Genomic DNA, 18,225 nt, shown 5'->3' with positions numbered 1-18,225 from the left:
TCGTGTGAAGGAATTTCGCAGAGCTTCATTTGTTATGTGGTCTCTAGGGAAACGAGCTGGGAATGGCGCTGGTTCCTGGATGTTCACGAGAGGTTTGTTTAGAACTAATCTTCAATCCACGACAAGCGGATATTCGCGCAGAATTTATAATAATTAGCGCATTTGCAAATTAAACAAATACGTCTCCGTCTGCAATTTTATTTACAAACCGGGAAAGTGATAGTTTTGGACTAGTTTAACTACTGTAACTAAGAATGACGTCTGTGGAATTTAGAACCTATTATAAGTCAAAAAACCGCGGGAATCCGGATTTTCTGAATCCCTGGCAGATGAATGGAAGTGACTACAGACAACCCCAGTCCGACGGCACAGAAACCAGATTCAGTTCATGGACGCCTGTAACAAATAAAGCATGTAACCAACAGGTCGGGGGAAAAAAAACTTATGGTAACACTTTACTTTTAGTGTCATTGTTAAATACTAGTGCAAAAAATGCCCGTGCAAAATCAGTTTTTGTGTGTGTTTTTAGTAATTGTTGGTTTGGTGTGTGCTCATTGTTACAATTACACAGCAAAAGTTCAGTGACATTTTTTTTTTGTGCATGGTAAAAAGCACACAGTGAACTCCGAGAAAACGCTATGCTTGAGCAAACAGTTTGTGAATAGGCAACTACAAATGATGCCCGTGAAAGAGACTGTGAACGCATTGAATAGGATATGTTTAGTTGGTGAATAGCATAGGCTACTATTACACAGTAGCGACAACGTTAAGCGCACCAGAATGAAATATAATATTCAGAAGTAAACAGCATAGCTGACTTACAGATTCAGTTTACATCCACAAATGAATAAGCGCCTCGATTCAGGGAGCAGTGGAAAGTGCCCGTGCAAAATCAGTTTTTGTGAGCTGATCGCCGTCAAAAAAGTTCAGGAGATATTTCTTGCGATGGCAATATGATCAAAAATAACTTTATATTGATTCAATGGATTAATTGCATTTTGAAAAAAAAAAAAGTCATGAATTTATTGCATTTTTGGGAAAAAAAATAATCAGTTTTTATAATAAATCTTAAAAAATTCAAATCCAGATTTTGATTTTCAATGTTGTTATAACCTAAAGATGCTATGTGAAAGTTTGAAACAAAATAGTGGTTTTCACACATTTAGTGGTTATCTCACATTCGAGAGATATGCGAATAACACACAGACAGACAGACGGACGTTTCTGTAATTTATAGATAGATGGATTTATCACGTTCGGGAACCAAACTATAATATTCAGAAGTAAACAGTGCAGCTGACTGAGTGTTTATGTCAGAATGTTTATTTTTAAACCACAACCTTCTTGGGGCTTCTTTGACCGATACAACTCTCTAATGTCAGAATGTTTATTTTTAAACCACAACCTTCTAAAAATGATATATTTAACGATATCTTTTGCATTTCTCATCCAAACAATGTCAAACTTGGCACTGCACTTACTCGTGCCCGTGGCAAGACACCTGTCGAGTTTGAAAGTAATCGGACTAACGGTTCGAGAGATATGCGAGGAACAGACACACACACAGACAGACAGACAGACAGACAGACAGACAGACAGACGTTTCTGTAATTTATAGATAGATGTTACACGCATTTACTATAGTAATAACTATAAATTATACTTAATTACATGCAACTAACTCCAAATCAAAACCCTAATCCCAACCCTATAGTAAGTAGGCTACATCACTCAATATTACTCAGCAGGCTACTTAAATGTATAAATTATAGTGTAACAAAGACACCTTAAAATAAAGTGTTACCAATTATATATTTTTTACTTTTACATTATTTTAAGATGAGACAACATTTAATCTAACTAAATAAATGTGCAGCTTTTTCAGGAAAGAACAACTCTCATCCTCCATTGGTTTGACCTGTGGACAGACCGTCAAAGAAAAGAATTTATCTGTCGGCTGCTGAGGAGATGCTCCAAAACTCAGCTCAAGTAAATTCTCAGTGCACAATATCTGATATCTCACCACGCACAGGAATTCCACTGTCTCATACAAATTACAATGACTTTGTTTGGTTATGATTTTAGGTTCACCAGTGATTGTTTGGCCGAATCAGTCCCCATCGCTCAAATGGACTTCACGGCAGTGCTGCCTCGCTTTCTGTCTCTCTTCATCATGTCCTTCCTCAGTCCTCGAGACATCTGCGCCGCAGCACAGGTGTGCTGGCACTGGAGATTCCTGGCAGAGCAGGTAAGAAAACGTGCATTTCATTTATTAGATACCGAGCTTCTATCACGTTTCTCTCTTCACTCAAACATTGTTACTGAATCTTCTGAAAATCAATTTCAGAATGCAAAAAAGTGTAATCTCTATGTGATTCTAGGACTGTCTGTGGTCTCCGAAGTGCATCCGTCTGGGATGGTTTCTTCCCTACAGCCCATCAGATCATGAGTACGGAGCGTGGAAAAGACATTATGTGGCCTGCACTGCCAGTTTAGACTTCCTGACTGCACGGGAAGCAGCAGATATCTATGGTACCTTGAATGAGAGTTTGACAGCACCAGAGGAGCAAGAGGATAGATGGAGAGAGCACAAGATAAGACAAACTATCAGAGAGAAGATAGCAGAGCATAAAAGTACGTACCAGGGATTCCAGCATTGCTTGTAAATGGCCTCATGAAATTATCTGATTGAGGTTAAAGAGTTTTATGTAATGGAAATGATCTGAGGCTAATAATGTCATATTTTCAGTAATGGCAGATGTTCCCTTCTGCTTTCCCCACAGAGGCTGCATTGAAGACCAGGAGGGCATGGTTAAACACGAGTAAATTGGGCACATCATCTATACAGAAGCCACTGAGTCTTACTGCTGCTCTTGTTCAGCTTGGGGTGAGACACTGATATAATTATAGCCAAAAAGATTTTATCAACAAGCATGTCATCCAAATAATAATAAAAATAATACTAAAATAAATATTTAATTTGTGTGTGTATATAGGTGTCAACCCTGGTTTAAAGTGATGCAACTAATTGACAAAAAAATTAAATCACTGATCATTTTGATCACGATTATGTTAATTTTATCTTCATCTTAGATGCGTTTATGTAACACAGTATTAGGCACAGAAATATACACATTATGGTAATTTCTCATGTTTTTTTCCATAGGAAAAGTGTCGATTGGAAAATTCACTCTGTAGTGTGGAAATAAGAGAACCGTGGCTTGATTTGAGGATGAATAATACTCTTGAGAGCACATGTGCCACCAGTGTAGGGAAAACTATGAGGTCAGTAATAGAATTTAATAGATGGAAATCTCTGCATTATTTTTTTTCATGCATCATGTTTAGAACCTTTTTTTATTTGTCAAACAACAATAATGGAAAACTATTCCTGAAAATGCTGTTACCTTACAGTTCACTGTTCTGCAAACCAGTCAAGTCTTCCTACTGTCCTCTTCCTCATTTCCTGCTTGTGTCAACCAAAGTTCCTGGATATGAAGTAAGACGTTCAGTTACATCTCTGAATGATTTTTCAGTTTTTTATGAACTGAAGGATCTCAACTTCATATTTTTAGCTGCTTCTGGCCACGGTGCAAGCGTCTGTGGTGGTTTTGCCGTATGACTCACAAGGAATGACCTTGGAGGCTTTGCTCTCTCTGGCGGAAAGGGTGATCCAAGGCAGGATGATGCAAAGTCTCGGCATTCTGGTGGCAGGAAGCACAGATGAGTTGACTCTCACAGATGGTAATTTCCCTGATTAATTCAACATAATTTCATTAACATTGAATATTTGCCTGCTGTAATAAATTTTCTGGAACATTCTCTAACTTAATGATGGCAGATTTTTTTTTTTTATAACCTTAAAACAAAGAGCTACTGTCAAATTCATGCCAAATATTTCAATTGCTCCAATGAACAACATTATGTTTTGTCATAACACAACAAAACACCCTTCATAACATAACATTATATATATTGTGTTTTATCCCCAGGACTGAGCATTACTGAGAAGACAGTGCTGAAGCCGTGTGTGAGGGAGTTCTGGGAGAAACTGTGTGGCTGGGTGGTTCCTGCTTCAGATGGAGGGAGTCTGAACATCTTTGTTCCGCTGGCAGCTTCTGGTAAAGTTTGTCCCAGTTCAGTACTGGCTTCACACAGGTTGTAGCCATTGAGATGTCATTCCATGTGACATTTACTGTATATGTTTTACTCAGATGTTGTTCTGTATTGCTCGTTCAGTTGCAGGGATGGATCTGATGAGGAAGTTGTCTGTTTTGACTGGTCTGAATGTCAGAGCTCCCACAGGAATCTGCACGGGCTCCTACCAGAACAGTGAGTTTCAGATACAGTATGTCTTGAGAGTGGGTTCATTTGTGATCTACTGTATTATACTTTCAGTCGAAAGTTTGGACACATTTTAGAACAGTACATTCATAAAACCTATGAAACAACAAATGGAAGTAAAATTATGTTGTGACCAAGAAAGTTTAAATCAAGAATATCTAAGACCTTTAGAGATTAAAGCTCTGCAAGCTCTGTTCATTCAACCAACTTCATGAGGTGCATCCTGGGATACTTTTTAATCAATATTGAATGTGTTCCCTGGTATAATGTGTACTTGTTAGCTGCTTTTAATTCCTTATTCAGCCCAACTGAATTACATTACATTCATTAATTTATCTTAAAATCATGTTTCATTAAATAATTACAATTATTATTCATTATTAATAAAAAATATTATATAAATTATGATGTAAAATAATTTTAATAAATTTAATTTTAATTTGAATAATAAATAATTGTATTATTTTAAAATCTATATTTAATTATAGCATTGTTTATTATTTAGCATTATTTCTAGAATTATTCTATATATTATATTTATAATATATATATATATATATTTATAATATATATATATATATATATATATATATAATAAAATAATATAGATTTTAATACCAATACTATTACTGATAATAATTACAATAATTATTATATTATTTTATTAAAATGTTTTTTAAAACATTTTCATTTTTTTTTATTTGATATATTTTTTCTTGTTTAATTTGACTTAAAAATAAAAAGATAACTAGAAACATGAATTCAGTCAAGTATCATCATAGTGTTTTAAAGAAGCGGTCTCCATATTTCTGTTAGTTCTCAGTGAGTGGTCTGGGTCTGGTGAGTTTCCTCCATTGGTGTATCTGCATGAAACCCTCCTCCTGAGCTGGTGCAGACAGGCTGAATGGATAGAAGAAGCCTGTAAGGAACTACGGAAACAGCTGGGGCCACAGCTGCACTTTATATGTCAAGAGATCAGAGGCCGCATCCTGGGTAAGTCAAAAAATTAAAACACACTTTCGTCATTTACTTCCTGTGTGTGTATTCAAACCGTTTTCTTTGTTTGCGTGGCTATTACAGGTCTATTCCTCTGGGATCATATAAAGATGCCTGTCATTTCCCTTAAATCTGAGGTCATGCAGTGTTTGGTTCGTGGGCTCGTGGCTCTGATGAACGAGACCCCAGTAAGCAAAAACAAAAACCGTCTTCTGTTCCAGTAAATCTCACTGCATTATATTGAATTCACTGATTTACTGTTTTACTGTCATGCTGTAGGATGATCCCTTAGACTTCTTGGGACACTTTCTACTAAGGTCATCAGTCAACAGTGGTGTGAAGAACATCGATCCATTCCCCAGTCCTGAATCTCCAAAGGTTAGTGCTAATCTTTCTGTAATTTAAAACATTCGGTTTACCAAATGCCTTAAAAATGTGTGTTTTTTTAGGGTTTGTTAAGTGATGCAGATAGACGCAGTGCTGTGTGCAAAGAGCTTTTGAATAGTGAGAAAACATACGTGAGGCATCTTCAAGCGGTGGCCACAGTGTTCTACACACCTCTCAGAGCGGCACTGGACTCCAATCGAGCCATCATCAGCTCAGTCAATCTCATCACCCTCTTCTGCCCTCTGCTGGACATTTTGGAGGCAAACAAGTAAAATACAGTCCATTCTTCCTCGCAGAACCTAATTTCACCAAGTGCAACATGTTCCTGGATCTACATCTTTGTTAGTCCTGGAACAATATTCCAATCAACCTATCAGATTTGAGGGACAAGTTTAGAGTTTATGTCAAGTTTAGGCTTACAACCAAGGTTAGGTGCTTCTACATCAGTGTTATTCACTTATCATTTCCCTCTGATTTTAGTGATAACTTATGGGTAGGGTTAGGTTTAGGGGTAGGGGTATAGATAGGATTACATTTTCAGACAGGAATGTTGTTTTAGGAATCCGTCTAACTCGGAAAAATCTGGACGTGCTGTTTCCACACACATTTCTCTTTCTCTTTCTGTTACTCTCTCATTCTCTGGCCTTCACAAATGGTCTTGCAGTGTTTTTCTGAAGGAGCTTACTGAGAGGTGGGAGGAGTGGGCTCCGCTGCAGTGTGTGGGGGATGTTTGTGTCAAGTTTTGCACCAAGTTAAGAGTCTACACTAACTTTTTCAACAACTATTCTACCATTCTGAGAACTATAGACAAGGTATGTTAATGTTGAATATTCTCTTTATACATAAAAAAACCTTATACATTGATACAATGACTTGAATAACCTCTTCAGTGATGAAAATTTCTAAATTAAAATGCATTTTGATAGATTTTTTAATAAAGGGGGGTATAAATATATGTATAAATATTTGAAAAACTTTTCTGCCAAATCAGAGTCATGTGGTACGAGCAATGGGTCTCATTCATGAAACATTCGTAAATATACGAGTAAATATGTGAGTGATTTGCACGTAGAGACATTCCCGAAAATTCTTCTCCTGATTCACAAATACTTCGTAAACGTCAGATTTGATAGTGAAATGTGTGTGTGGGTTAATGAATTCCAATCAGTTGTAAATGGGACGCGCGTGCACGCTCATTCTTAATTACCATAAATCCCGCCCATTAAATCCGACTGACAACTATATATGGGCATCATATTATGACACGAAACGAAGGATTTCAACATGTCTTCTCAAAAGCGAACGAAGAAGAGAAATTTCTCTGATGCAGAAATTGAAGTTTTTATTATCAGAAGTTACCACATTTTATTTTCAAGCGTACATAGTGGCGTATCAGGTCCTAAAAAAAAGATTTTTTAGGTAATACCTAAATGCTTTAGGTAAAAATTCTTGGCAGCATATTACAGATGCAGTTATTGGAGTTTCATCTGTTAATCGAGCAGTCCCAGAAGTGAAAAGAAAATGGTTCGACATGAAGCTTGACTGCAACACTTGTGACTTGCGGACTTGTGTTCCGTTTGCAGATGCTATTACTGGCTCACATAATAAAAGTAAAAAGAAAGAAAAACCGTATGTAATTACTATATATAATATTTTTTTCAAAATGCTGTGTAAATATGTACCCGATTAAGGTGAATTAAAATGCAGCCTTATTAATGAGCAAAACGTTCGGATGTTAAACGCACTATTTACGCGTGGCTGGGAGCAGGTGTAGATTTCTTTCGTACCAACTAACATTTGGGAAATACGAACATTTTAATGAATCCGAAAATTTACGCCAGAACCACTTTACACACGATTTACACAAAAATTCGTTCTGCTCGTGTTTCATGAATGAGACCCAATGTACGGAAACAAAACAGGAAATGACATCATAGAGATCCCTGCAGACCCTCATGACTAAGTTTCAATGTTGATAGGTCTCTTATATACTTTACATTGTTACAAAAATATATTTTAAAATAAATGATATTCTTTTGACCTTTCTATTCATCAAAGAATCCTGAAAAATGTATTAGGCAGCCTATAATATTAGGCTAGGTATTTTCAACATTTGATAATAATAAGAAATATCTCTTGAGCATCAAATCAGCACATTATAATGATTTCAGTGATCATGTGACATTGAAGACTGGAGTAATGCTGCTGAAAATTCAGCTTTGCTACCACAGGAATAAATTACATTTTAAAACATAAAAATAAACAGTTGTTTTTATTGTAAATATAAAATAACTGTTCTGTAATATTGTATATGTTTTGTAGTGTCGTGAGATGCTTCCTGCATTCCGCACCTTTCTGAAGAGACACGACCGGACCGTTGCTACCAGAATGCTGAGGTACAGTAGAGTTACAGATCTGCTAGTTTTCTGGCAAAAAAAGTTGTACAAGAGCGACTTTTAGCAACACTCCTATTGTATTTCCAGTCTCCAGGAGCTTTTTCTCACACCATCCGCACGCTTGGAGGAGTATGTGACTTTGTTTCAGGCATTAACGCTACACACACCGTCTGAGCACCCAGACTACACACAGTTATCATCTGCCCTCAACTCACTGATGACTTACAGAGACTTCATACACAAGGTGTGATAAAAGTGCTCAGTGAATAAATATGAACATGTATGTTTTCTTTTATGTACAGCTGTCCATCATGATGTTACAGCCCGTTTTTATTGCATCAAATAATTCATTAAAATCAAACTTACTGGACATCAGCGTGATAACTATATAAAATGACAGAAACCATCTTCAGAAAAAATGATTTGAAGTATTGGATTTTTTAATTTGCCTTACATCCCATTTGATTACATAGTGCGGGGCTTATATACTCCAGCGAGCCACCATAGGGCGATCGACATGTTGTGGCTTAAATTTTCAGGATGTGCGGCACACTTGAGTGTTACTGACAGACTGGGAAGAGAGGTGCCGCAACAATGTAAGATATGTGAAAAATAATGTTGTTGTTTTTTTTACATTGAAGCATGAAAACATTCTAGTTGACTTTGTAAAAGGGCATAATATGGCTTCTCTAATTTTTAATTGAGAAGAGTCAGAGTCAGACTGGTAACCCGAAGGTTGTGGGTTCGATTCTTAATTGCGCCACAGTAAAATGGCTGCCCACTGCTCCAGGTGTGTGTGTCCACGGTTCGCAGAGTGTATGTGTGTGTGCTCTAACCTGGATGGGTTAAATGCAGAGGACAAATTCCGAGTATGGGTATTCTGAGTAAAGTCACTTTTTTTAAAACAGTGCTTTGTTTTCCTCTCCCAGTTGAAAAAGAGTCTGGATCGAGACTTGAGAATCATGGAGGCACAGAGTACAATTCAAAGCTGCCCAGTAAGTTGCACAGTCATTTACGCACAGAGATCAGGTTCTCACAGGCCATTAAAGGTCACAAGGCAAGGTTTCTGTACTTAAAACAAACAAAAGTCTGTGATAGACAGCCATACACAATTGCAGTGCACTGTATGCTCATACACACAGTATAACACTATTTTTGTACTTTATTTAGAATTTGTTGGAGGGGAGCAGATACTTGATAACCACACAGGATGTGGCATTACTGAGCTGCCTTAATGGAGACATTGCTTCCTCTCTCAGGTAGTACCTGACCTGAGATCAAATGACAGAAACAAAAGCCTCTCTGTCTACTTGAAGCCAACCTCAACGTCTACTTTTTTTTTTTTTTTTTGTAAATGAATAGTAACAGCATAGTTTCAAATCAAACTCAATATATTGGAGTATAATCAACAAATATTTTTTCTAATCAAGGGACCGGATTTACTCAAGCAAACCCTACTGACCTGTAATGCATTTATTCTCATTTTTTCTCAGGATGTATGAGCATGTGAGTGACCTGGGATTGTTTCTGTTCAATGATGCTCTCGTGCTCACAGAGAAGAGTGTCTCAAACGTGCCGTTTTGTCTGGCAAAGAACACGACTCACACCTTTCTCGCCTCTGTGGCTCTGCACTGTCTAAATCTCACGGAAATCGCAGATACAAAGTGTATGTGCTATTATTAGTACTGTAACACAGGAAGTTATAACACAACACACATATATATATATCACTTTAAATTATAATATTATATTTATAGAACATATATTTAAATATACACTTTTAACTTCTTCATTATCTTTTCAGATGTCCGAAACGCTTTTCAGCTGGAGAGCCCAAAGCGGCAGTGGATCTGTGCTACAGATAGAGAAGAGGACAAGATCAGGCTGCTGTGTGCTTTACGCAGTGCTATGAGTGCTGCTATAACACGGAACTAAAGATGAACATCACATTTACTCCTGCAAGCTAAATGATGAAACTATGATGGACATATTTAATTCCTAACTTGCTATTTTTTCATTTGTTTTATTACCAAGCAAATTGAATGGGTATGATTACTACATCTGATTATGATTGATTACAGTATGAATTAATGCATAAATATAAAAATCTGTATTTTTGTGCATACTGGATGTCCTTGTGATTTTGAAAGTTTAATTTTTACTTTATTGCTGGAACAATGCAGAAAAATGGGATAAATCATACACAGGGCTAAATAATCATTTTCATTATAATTTAAAATATTCTTCATATTTTACATGCACACTTATGTAGGGTATAAAAGCATTTATTTCACAAAAAATAGTGTTCTCACAGTGTTAAAGATTTTGATTGCATTGTGGGACTTCCCACATCAGTACACTTGCAGATATCATTAGGAAAAGTTTTATTATCCTATTTATACAAAAAAAGACTATTAAAAAGACAAAAATCCCTCACCACGTGACATGGTTACACCTAGCTGCCACTTATAATTCTTGAAGAATTAAATGACATTTTTAAAAACAATTATCTAAACCGATAGTCCAAAGTATTTAGAGTCTTTTTACCTCTTCATCTGTGTCTACACACAATATCTCTCCATCTTTGTAGTGTGCAATATTGTGTGCATAGTTTAATATGCTTCAGTATCATCAGGATAGACATGTATGCTTAAGACAAGCAAATACACAAAATATAATAATATGAACCCTTACTAGAAAGCCAAACAAAGTCGTTAGGAACTAGACATTTCGGAGTCTAGTTGTAGTTGTAGTAGTCCTAGTTCTTGACTTGATTTTATGCACAAGTGCACATTGTGTGCAAACATATAGACATAACAATCATTTAACTTTCAAGAAGTTAATAACATCCTAACCTCCAGTTTCAATTAACATATAAACGGAAAAGAATAATGTTTACGATTAGGCCTTAATATAAAAAGTAAAAATTATTACATTATCTAATGCTTGATCTATTTAACAACCCACAAAACAATATAAAAAGAAAAACAATCCTACACACCAAAGAAATACAGTAGTGGCCAAAAGTGATTGGTTTGGGGATTTGTTTTTAATGACCCTACAAGTTTGATTAAACCATCAAAATATGAGAAAAATATTTTATATTTTTATATATTTTAAATATGAGGAGCACTAAACTTGAGGCATTTATCTAACAAAATTATTTGGCAAAAAACTATGCAAATAATGCATAGAATAACAAAAAGCTCACAGGAAAACATACATTGACTACAACATAACCAGGTATTAATATTTTGTTTGTTCTCTCGTTTTAGCATGCGTTTATAATTTCTTTGTATGACAGCCATGCCAAAAATTATGTCTGCATAATTTGGCATGTTTAACTGCATTATCACAAAAAACACAAATGATTTCGAGCACAACTACGCAATATGCTTACAAAATCTTTAAGAATTTTTTAATAATTTGAATAAAAGGTGAAGATATCAATTTTCCTAGTCCAGACATCACTTTTGGCCACTACTGTATAAGGTGAAATATCACCTGTTTTAGGATTCATAAATGATTTTTCAAACTTTAAAGTGCTTGAATCACATTAATTAAAAAATATATGTATACACCACTCCTTCATTGATTCAACATAATAAACATAAGATTTTGGTTTTCTTGCATGGAAAAAATATATCATGACATCAAAAGCAGGATTCATGTATCTTTCAGTAGAAAAGTTAATGACATTCGAAGAAAACAACATATTTCTTATATTTCAACAGCACAATACTGTGCCTCTGTTGAATCAAGACTCGCTCGATATTCTCAAAGGTAGAGATAGTGTATGCAGCAACTGGTCTGGTGATATTTATCTAGTGTAATAAACTCTGTAATAGACAACCTTTGGCCTCCAGAGGGAGTAGGAATTGTCAAATTTCAGAAGATGAACTCCCTCACCAGGATATTGGTGGCTGCCTGCATAAACTTCCTCGTGGCTGTCACGACGGGAAACAGGAACCACCTCATTTACCAGCGGACGTCTGCCCTGTTCTGTCAGTTTCTCTTTTTCAGCTTGTGCTGTGGCTTTAATTAGGATAGAATTGAATTAATCATAAATATGAAATAATATATTTTTTAATGTGTCTATGAAATCCACCTTCTTACCTTCATTAGCGTCAGTAGTAGATTCTCCTTCATTTTTGCTGTCTATTGGAATGGTCAAGTCCTTCCACTCAAAGTACAGCCCAAAACCAATATCGAAGTGATCGGTGGCAAATTCCCAAAACAGGTGTGAGCCATTCTGATGAGTGGGCACCCGTACTGTCAACACCTCCCCTCGGCCCACCGTGATCACAGAGTCTTCATCGTGCAACACCTTTTCCTTAAACTCCTTAACCTGAGGCCGTGTCCACATAGAGGGAGCAATGATAGGCACTTCTGCATTCAAGAAAGAAAAATAATGTAAGAGGACAAGTAATATGACGACTATAAGTGTGAATAAACGTAGTGTTTCCAACTTTAAAAAACAAATTAGTAATATATATTCAGTATATACTACAGTTCTAAAAATTTGGGGTCATTTTTTATGTATCTTATGATCAGCAAGGCTGCATTTATTTAAACCAAACATAGTAACAGTAATAAACAGTAATATTGTATTTTTTTTTCTGTGATGGTAAAGCTGAATTTTTCAGCATCATTACTCCAGGCTTCAGTGTCACCTGATCCTTCAGAAATAATTTTAATATGCTGATTTGCTGCTCAAGAAACATTTTTTATTATTAATGTTTAAAAACAGTTGTGCTTCTTAATGTGTTAAACCGCAATATATATTTTTTTCAGGATTATTTGATGAATAGAAAGTTCAAAAGAACAGCATTTATTTGAAACAGAGATCTTTACTCTCATACTCTCAAATATTAATTTCAGACAATCTTACTGAACTTATACTAAAAGCAAATTGTTTTATTTTTATTTTACAAATATTTACATTTACATTTAGTCATTTAGCAGACGCTTTTATCCAAAGCGACTTACAAATTAGGACTAAATTAAGCGAGTCATCATGAAGAGGCAAAAACAACGCAAGAATTGCTCAAAATACGAAGTTCGGGCATTATTCAGAGTAGCATAAGCCTGATAAAGTATAATATATATTTTATATTTATAAAATATATTTTCATTATATTGTATTATTGTATATATATATATATATATATATATATATATATATATATATATATATATAAGCTCATAAATATATTCATATTAATTTAGTAAAAACATTTTATTAATGTACATAAATAAAAACTATTTCATTATGTATTTGAAATATGAAAAAACTCTAATAATAATATGTTGTGCAGCATTAAATCAACAAATTAGAATGTTTTCTGAAGGATCATGTGACACTGAAGACTAATGTGTAATGTGAAATGAGTAATGATGCTGAAAATTCAGCTTTGCCATCACAGTAATAAATTACATTAAATATATTAAAATAGAATATTTCACAATATTATTGTTTTACTGTTAACTTTTAATCAAATAAATGCAGCCTTGATAGGCATAAGAGACTTCTTTCCAAAACATACAAAAATCAAACTTAGCTGCAAATAGAAAATGAAAATAGACAAGAATTTGCATAGTTTGATAAAACATACCGCCTGTTTTCCTTTCTACACACAACTGGAAGGCTTTTGAGTCTGACTGTTGTTCGTGATTCTCTAATGAATCCGATTGGTTGTTAGGGTTGCAGGTGGGCACTGCTTCATTTAAGACAGGAGCAGGAAGAGCATTCGAGTCTTCCTGCTGCTTCTGCGAGGCCATCTGAAATCATAAAGAAGCAACCTAAGACCAGCATCCTGATGAGAAGTTTCCTTGAGTCAAGTCACAGACTTTCTGTAAATGTCTCCAGGTGTGTTTGTACCTGCTGCAGGTGCAGGGCCTGGTGGATGTACTGTTGGTAGTGCTGTTCCTGCAGCTGTCTGATGAGTAACTGCTGCTGGTCTGGGTTGTCTGGATACTGCTGTTCGGCATATTGCTGAAACTGCACTGCCGTCTGTGCATTCAGAACAGCCATGATCTGCTCTCTGTGCACACAGATGTTATATACTAGATTAGAAGTTATCAACACATTTTAAAGCAGCAGTCATCCCTACAGAAACAACAGAGAACTGAAACTCTCTCACTGATTCATTAGTTCAAAAAACTCTATTCATCAAAGAATCCTGGGGGGAAAAGTATCCCGCAGCACATCAGTATTCAACATTGATAATAATAAGTGTTTCTTGAGCACCAAATCAGCATATTAATAACGGATTATGAGACACTGATACTGAAAAGACAGCTTTGTCATTAGCAATAAATTACATTTTAAAATATATTAAAATAGAAAACTATTATTTTTAATTGCAATCTGTTATATACTGTTCTAACTGTTTTTGATCAAATAAAAGCAGCCTCAAAATCTATAGATTACCAGCACTCACTTTTGTTGCTCTATCTGTAACCTCTCTGCCTCTTCTTTTCTTCTCTGTTCCTCCTCTTTTATCCTCATCTCCTCTTCTTCTCTGCGTCGTGCTTCTTCTTCCAGCCGCCGTCGCTCCTGCTCTTCTCTCTCCAGTCTGAGACGTTCTTCCTCTTCTCTTCTAAACACAGAATAAAAAGGGCTTCCTACAATTCTTATTAGACTACATTATGAGAACCTTCAGGCACTTTAACTAATACAGAACCTACTGTCTCTTTTCTTGTTCCTCTTTCTCAATCTTATGTGACGTCACATATGGTGCAAACAGAGCACAACAGGAGTTCAGAAGCTTCACAAAGTCCTCCATGGCGTCCTCTTTGGCCATGCTGCCAAGCCGTAGCCATTCTTTCCTGAGAAATGCAGTGATAAATGAAGCGTCTATAGACATTGTAGGGTTGTGCAATATGGCATTAAAGTCACCATGAAATCAGAATGGACAATTCTTGTTTTTTTATGAAATATAACTGATTATATAAATAATATATGTATAAATGATTTATCTGTGCACACCATTATTCTTATTTTTAATTCTTATGCCCTCATAATCCTCTGATCAAAATAACTTCCCCTCCCCTTGCAGCCACATCTCTTCTCTTTGATGATGTGTTTACTGGTGGGAGGGCGGGATTAACCTGTCACTCACATGACATCACAGCAATAGCAAACCACAACCATCCAATCAATTCCCCATGGACAAAAGCAAGTCCCGCCCTACATTTTTTCTTGTTGGGAAGCCATTTTTGTTTATTTTGAGTTTGATGATTTATTTTGATCGAGCACCTGCCAAAAAGTGTCTGGATGTGCACACTATCTCTTTACTGAAGCCATTTCTCTTGGACATAAATCAAAAACTATTGCAACTTCTGTTTCATGCTGAATTTAATATGTATGTTTGTGTGTTAAATTAAGATATATATATATATATATATATATATATATATATATATATCATGGAATGCTACCAAATATATGTGTGTATGTATATCATGCTACCAAATTTCATGGAATTTACTCCAAGGTAAAAGAATAACAGGGTAATCCCATTTTTATTGTACTGAGATAATTATACTGGCCTTATACAGTCATTACATAATATAATCCTCTGTTACCTTCTGTCGTTTCCCTGCCAGTCAAAAAACCCAATTTCTGGACATGCTTCTGGGTTATAAGGGCCAAGGGTGATTTGCTTATGTAGTGCAACCAAACGGAGGTTTTCTTCATATGTTGGATTAAAGGCTTTCCCATTCATCTCTGTGTGGGACAAAACATGTAGAAATGAAATAATGACTCTTTGACAACATCTGGGAGATCCTGAATCACTATTATTATCAGTGGCATTTCCAGTTTCTGAATGGGTGGAGTTATTATTACAATGTATCTAGACGATGAGTCACAGTAAAGGGACTTTAATTCTGTTTAGCTACCAATAAACAGTACATGACTGCAGGTTGTGACGGTACAGAATAAAGTTGTAAACATTTACTGGACAAACAGAAAAGGGAAAGTGAAAGTCTAGGCTAATTCATTATATGTAGCCTACCTTTAAAGAATTTCAGCGCAAGTCCGAAGAGCTCCTGTAAAGTAAAACCCCAGTTTCTCTCCAAACTCCAAGTCTTCTGATTTTCTTCATTATCCTCAGATGATTTATGGTATTCTTCCTCAGTGCCGGGCGCGTGAGTCTCGGTGTTAATAATACCGTTCTCGCAGTTTTTATCGGTCGTCTCGCTGCCATGTTCTTCTCTGTCAAACTCCATCATGTCAAACAAACTGTCACTACGAGCTGTTGCTGCTGCTGCTGTCACAGGTGGCCACGTAGCGCAGAAAACACTTCTCTTCCGTATATTCCCACCGGAAATCCCGGATATTTGTGGTAATTTCAGCTCATTGACACCGCATTCACTTTTTAGTTACGTCTATAACTGGGCAGATCAAACCCGAAATGTTCTCCGACGAATTTTCGCTTTGTTTTAAGGCTAAAATGTCACTTGGACATGAACATTAGGCTACCTGAGCATACGTTAGCCGACCTGACTCAACTAGTCGTAATGCAGCTAGTAAACTGAACCACATTTCACTTCAAAGTACTATGACTCTGAGATATTTTTTTTTTTTTTTTATATATATATAGTTTTCTGGTCACGCAGTTTTATTATATTAAGATATATTATAGGCTAGATATTAACTGCAGATATTCTTAAGTATTTTGCACCGTTTTAATTTCATATAGCAACAAAACTATGTTTTGCATAAATGTTTTAATGTTAATATTTAACTGAATTTGCTTTGTTATTGTAATTTGTTAAACAGTGTGAAGTTTTCTTCTGTAACTTACATTCATATGTGTATGGGAGGCTTGGTTTGTAGCCTTTTTTTTATTGTTCTTCAATAAGCAAATAAATAGCAGCATTTTGGCAAGGAAAAATATCATTTCAAAACCCTGAACCATCAAGAAACTTTGGGTTGATACAGTCTTTAAAATGTATTTAAAGCATTTAAAAAACAAACCCCCCCCCCACCCCACCCCACTTTTATTTAACAGACTTTTTATCAAACTGTGCAGATAAACTGAATCTCACCTGAGAAATCCATTAAGCATGTTTAAAGGTACAGTTCATCCAAAAATGAAAAGTTTACTCACCCTCAAGTTGTTCTAATCCTGTATGAATATCTTTCTTCTGCTGAACAGAAAATATTTTGAAGAATGTCTGTAACCAAACAGTTGATGGGCCCCATTCACTTAGTATGGGGGAAATAATGCCGCGTTCCAGGCAACCTGTAACCCGTGTTTTTCCAACTCGTAACTGGGAGTACATCGATCTAGTACGAGTTCACGGGTGGGAAGTCACGGGTTTGACTGCCGTTTCAGTGCACTTTCACGAGTATAAGGTTGGAAAAACACAGGTTACAGGTTGCCTGGAACGCGGCATAATACTATGGAAGTCAATGGTGCCCATCAACTGTTTGATTACCAACATTTTTCAAAATATCTTCTTTTGTGTTCAGCAGAAAATTTTAATTTATACAGGCTTGGAATGATGACAAAATTTTCAGTTTTGGGTGAACTATCCCTTTAAATACATGCAAACAATTGTCCAAGTGCCAGCAGACCGCATGAAAAACTGGAAAGCAGAAACAAGCGTTTCCAGTCTGTTATGTTTTAAAGTGGATCTGGCAAGCTTTTGTCCTGTGATTTTGCCAACAACCATTCTCTTCCATGCAAATTGAGTGTTTAATCCTCTCCCTTACACTTACAGATTGAAGTCATTGCATCAGGCTTTCAAAAGCACCCTGTTCTGCCATCACAGACCTCCACAGCTAATGGTGGGATTGGAATGAGGTCACAGGGAACACAAAGAATGTCCAGAATCTCTCAAGATTGTACCGAATACAGTCACTCTCAGAGGAGAGAGCTTTTCATTGACAAACACCATTATAAAAAACTTAAAGGTATCAGCCTTAACAAGAACTGTATGTCAGAACAGGCTTTTATTTAATATTGTGAGGTGTTTTGCATTTTTCAAATACATAAATCATTCATCAACAATTGAATTATGACTATTTAAATTAAATGAATATGGCAACAGTCTAACCTGTATCATACATATAATTTACTATTGTAAC

At 35.8% G+C, this 18,225-nt stretch overlaps 2 protein-coding genes across 5 annotated transcripts; one reads left to right on the top strand and one right to left on the bottom strand.

The window, feature by feature from the left end:
- The first annotated feature begins 59 nt into the window (after positions 1–59).
- On the top strand, positions 60–10,074 carry ect2l (epithelial cell transforming 2 like). Of its 4 annotated transcripts, none has more exons than XM_079853736.1 (21): positions 62–425; positions 1,877–1,989; positions 2,086–2,248; positions 2,382–2,634; positions 2,784–2,887; positions 3,167–3,285; positions 3,415–3,499; positions 3,576–3,744; positions 3,993–4,121; positions 4,240–4,332; positions 5,161–5,337; positions 5,425–5,528; positions 5,620–5,718; positions 5,790–5,995; positions 6,392–6,539; positions 8,050–8,123; positions 8,211–8,367; positions 9,053–9,118; positions 9,294–9,382; positions 9,617–9,629; positions 9,928–10,074. In XM_079853736.1, the coding sequence occupies exons 1-21, from the start codon at positions 255–257 to the stop codon at positions 10,033–10,035; spliced, it is 2,640 nt and encodes an 879-aa protein (XP_079709862.1). In that variant the 5' UTR covers positions 62–254; the 3' UTR covers positions 10,036–10,074. The 4 variants fall into 4 exon arrangements, with proteins under 4 accessions (XP_079709863.1, XP_079709864.1, XP_079709862.1 ...); XM_079853735.1 differs by having other exon boundaries at positions 66–425; positions 9,617–9,789; XM_079853738.1 differs by lacking the exons at positions 9,294–9,382; positions 9,928–10,074 and having other exon boundaries at positions 61–425; positions 9,617–9,699.
- A 1,823-nt stretch (positions 10,075–11,897) lies between these two features.
- LOC307148314 (Golgi resident protein GCP60) lies at positions 11,898–16,624 on the bottom strand. Its single transcript, XM_079853739.1, has 8 exons — positions 16,145–16,624; positions 15,714–15,855; positions 14,814–14,954; positions 14,567–14,725; positions 14,005–14,167; positions 13,739–13,904; positions 12,240–12,512; positions 11,898–12,158 (listed from the first exon to the last, which is right to left on the bottom strand). The coding sequence occupies exons 1-8, from the start codon at positions 16,359–16,361 to the stop codon at positions 11,944–11,946; spliced, it is 1,476 nt and encodes a 491-aa protein (XP_079709865.1). The 5' UTR covers positions 16,362–16,624; the 3' UTR covers positions 11,898–11,943.
- Positions 16,625–18,225: the final 1,601 nt, after the last annotated feature.

The sequence above is a fragment of the Squalius cephalus genome (genome assembly GCF_949319135.1).
Source record: "Squalius cephalus genome assembly, chromosome: 20".
Lineage (NCBI taxonomy): Eukaryota > Metazoa > Chordata > Actinopteri > Cypriniformes > Leuciscidae > Squalius > Squalius cephalus.
The sequence above is the reverse complement of the archived record's forward strand: the minus strand, read 5'-3'. Positions and strand labels throughout refer to the sequence as shown.

Coding starts and splice junctions, on each gene's coding strand:
- ect2l (XM_079853735.1), top strand. CDS start 255: ATGACGTCTGTGGAATTTAGAACCTATTATAAGTCAAAAAACCGCGGG. Junction 2,249..2,381: donor GGAGATTCCTGGCAGAGCAG/GTAAGAAAACGT, acceptor ATGTGATTCTAG/GACTGTCTGTGGTCTCCGAA. Junction 3,500..3,575: donor CCAAAGTTCCTGGATATGAA/GTAAGACGTTCA, acceptor TCATATTTTTAG/CTGCTTCTGGCCACGGTGCA.
- LOC307148314 (XM_079853739.1), bottom strand. CDS start 16,361: ATGATGGAGTTTGACAGAGAAGAACATGGCAGCGAGACGACCGATAAA. Junction 15,856..16,144: donor TGCGCTGAAATTCTTTAAAG/GTAGGCTACATA, acceptor TGTCCCACACAG/AGATGAATGGGAAAGCCTTT. Junction 14,955..15,713: donor TGGCAGGGAAACGACAGAAG/GTAACAGAGGAT, acceptor TGCATTTCTCAG/GAAAGAATGGCTACGGCTTG.